At 31.9% G+C, this 2183-nt stretch overlaps 1 protein-coding gene across 1 annotated transcript in view; it reads right to left on the bottom strand.

Moving 5' to 3' along the window:
• Positions 1-2183, bottom strand: part of LOC101634997 (disintegrin and metalloproteinase domain-containing protein 20-like) — a 17609-nt gene that overhangs the window by 8038 nt on the left and 7388 nt on the right. The window contains exon 3 of the mRNA XM_004682512.2: positions 15-186. Coding sequence (XP_004682569.2) covers positions 15-186 — 172 coding nt within the window. The remainder of the gene's footprint in view (positions 1-14; positions 187-2183) is intronic.

The following is a 2183-nucleotide window of genomic DNA, read 5'->3' as shown; positions in this document are numbered from 1 at the left end:
TCCAACTTGTGCACCAAGTGTTCAAATGTGGTAGAATGTTCCTTGGGCTCAATTTCATAAATGATGTCATTGGTCTGTATGACTCCCCTGAGGCCTCCGAAACAGGTGCTGAGGACAACAAGGGAGGAAGTCATTTGATTTATAGGGGCCAGTGTCTGAAACACAGAGTAAGGCATCTGGAAAAATCTAAATCAGAAAAAGCAAATGGCTTATTCATATTTATTTTATGTAAATGCTCAGTTATGTAGCAAATTATTATTATTATTATTAAAGATGTATTTATTTATGTATACAGATAGGGCTACTGACCAGAGGCCCAGGGGTGGTGAGAGAACTCATGCTGAAATGGCTTTAGCTTCTTAGTGCTGTGCTTTAACCTGCTTTGCCACCAGGGAGGGCCGCAAACTATTTTTAATTGAGGTCACATTGACTGTCATATCTGCTGGTATGTGGAAGTATAGAATTCCCACACACTGTCCACATAGGTGTTACGCCCATAGTGAATCCACCCTGAAATCACAGCTCACAGTGAAAAACTATGAATTTTTTTCAGAACATCAACTTTTTCATATCCTCTCCTAATTGAAAAGTGAAAATGGATTACTTAGGAAATGTGACAAATAAGTTACTAAAAACTTGGGTTTCCAATTATATTTACTTTTTCTCCTCCTGGTTTTTAAGACACACAACTTAAGTCTATCAATGTTTTAGGATGAATGAATGATGTATTGCAGCCATCAATTTACTGAACTTACATGTTTATATTTTATGTATATCTGGAAATGTTTAGTTACAGTAAAAATTATGAAACACAGGAAAAAATTAACTCAAGATTATAGAAAAAACATATCCTATCATTCAGACCACTCTGATTTCATCTTAATGCCTGCAGCTAAAACCATAAGCTGTAAGTTTTCATAACAAAAAGGACAAATGCAAGAAATCTCTACAGAAATACACACTATTATTGATTCAATTATCTTGGTAAGGATTTTTCCTGGAATAGGCATATTCTCTAGTGCTTCTTAAAATGAACTGGAGAAGAATGAAAACAAACATTTATTTCTTAAAATCTTTATATTCAAATTATGAAAATCTACTCAGTAGAATGTCTGGGTTTATATAGCAACACCAATTAACTTTAATGAGGATCAAGCAATGTTCTTAGCCATTTCTTTACATCTTTTATCTACCTACATTTACTAACACATAATAAATATTTTTATAATAACTTCTAGAAAGAACTTCTGGTTCAGATAAAAAAAAGTTTTGGTTCTTTTGGTAGTTTTACTCTGGTTTTGTTATATTTCAGAGTTTTATCAGCAATATTATAAATATTATAACTACTTAGAGATTACCTAGTTTAGGTGGGTGAGATTGTGAGAAAGAAGCTCACATTTTTGAAAAAGTCAATTTTTTTATGTGTACACCATTATAAATTTTGCATACCTGAATATCATGTACTTGGTATTTCAAAAGAAATTACATTTGCTACTTTTTTAGTGAGCACACAAATATGTCTAATTAAATACAAAATATTCAGAATATGATGTCATTAGATGGCTTAAAGAACTTCATCTAGTTGTATTTTTTTTTTGATAGTTTAACAAATCCGTGAAATACTGAGAAGAAACTCTATGTTTATAATATTATATCCTCAGACTTGAAAATAGATATCCTCTATTTTGAAATTATTTGATTCAAATACTGTGAGCCATAATCTGGAACCCTGTGACCAAAGTTTTTAAAAGGAATTCCCAGAACCTTACCTACAGTAGTTATGCTACTTTGTTATACAAAAAATAATAATAATTAGATGATTCCAAGTTTTTGAATGTCAATATTTAACCTCTTTTGATTCATTTTGTTATTATGATTTTTTGGAGTGATGAGAAATTTTAATTTTATGAATCAACCTTTTAGCACTGGTTGTTTAGCAACCTTTGTGTATCCCCACTATGAATACAACCTCCACAAATTTAATGTTTAAAACCCACTCTGTATCAAAACAAAATCATTGCCTGCATGAAATTTCAGTTCTTGTGTTATTTCCTCATCTGTTAATCTACATTTCATGGGAGGGACTATTGTCTCCTCACTGTCCAACTTGTGCACCAAGTGTTCAAATGTGGTAGAATGTTCCTTGGGCTCAATTTCATAAATGATGTCATTGGTCTGTATGA

Source organism: Condylura cristata, unplaced genomic scaffold (assembly GCF_000260355.1).
Source record: "Condylura cristata isolate star-nosed mole 26May11 unplaced genomic scaffold, ConCri1.0 scaffold00014, whole genome shotgun sequence".
Lineage (NCBI taxonomy): Eukaryota > Metazoa > Chordata > Mammalia > Eulipotyphla > Talpidae > Condylura > Condylura cristata.
The sequence above is the reverse complement of the archived record's forward strand: the minus strand, read 5'-3'. Positions and strand labels throughout refer to the sequence as shown.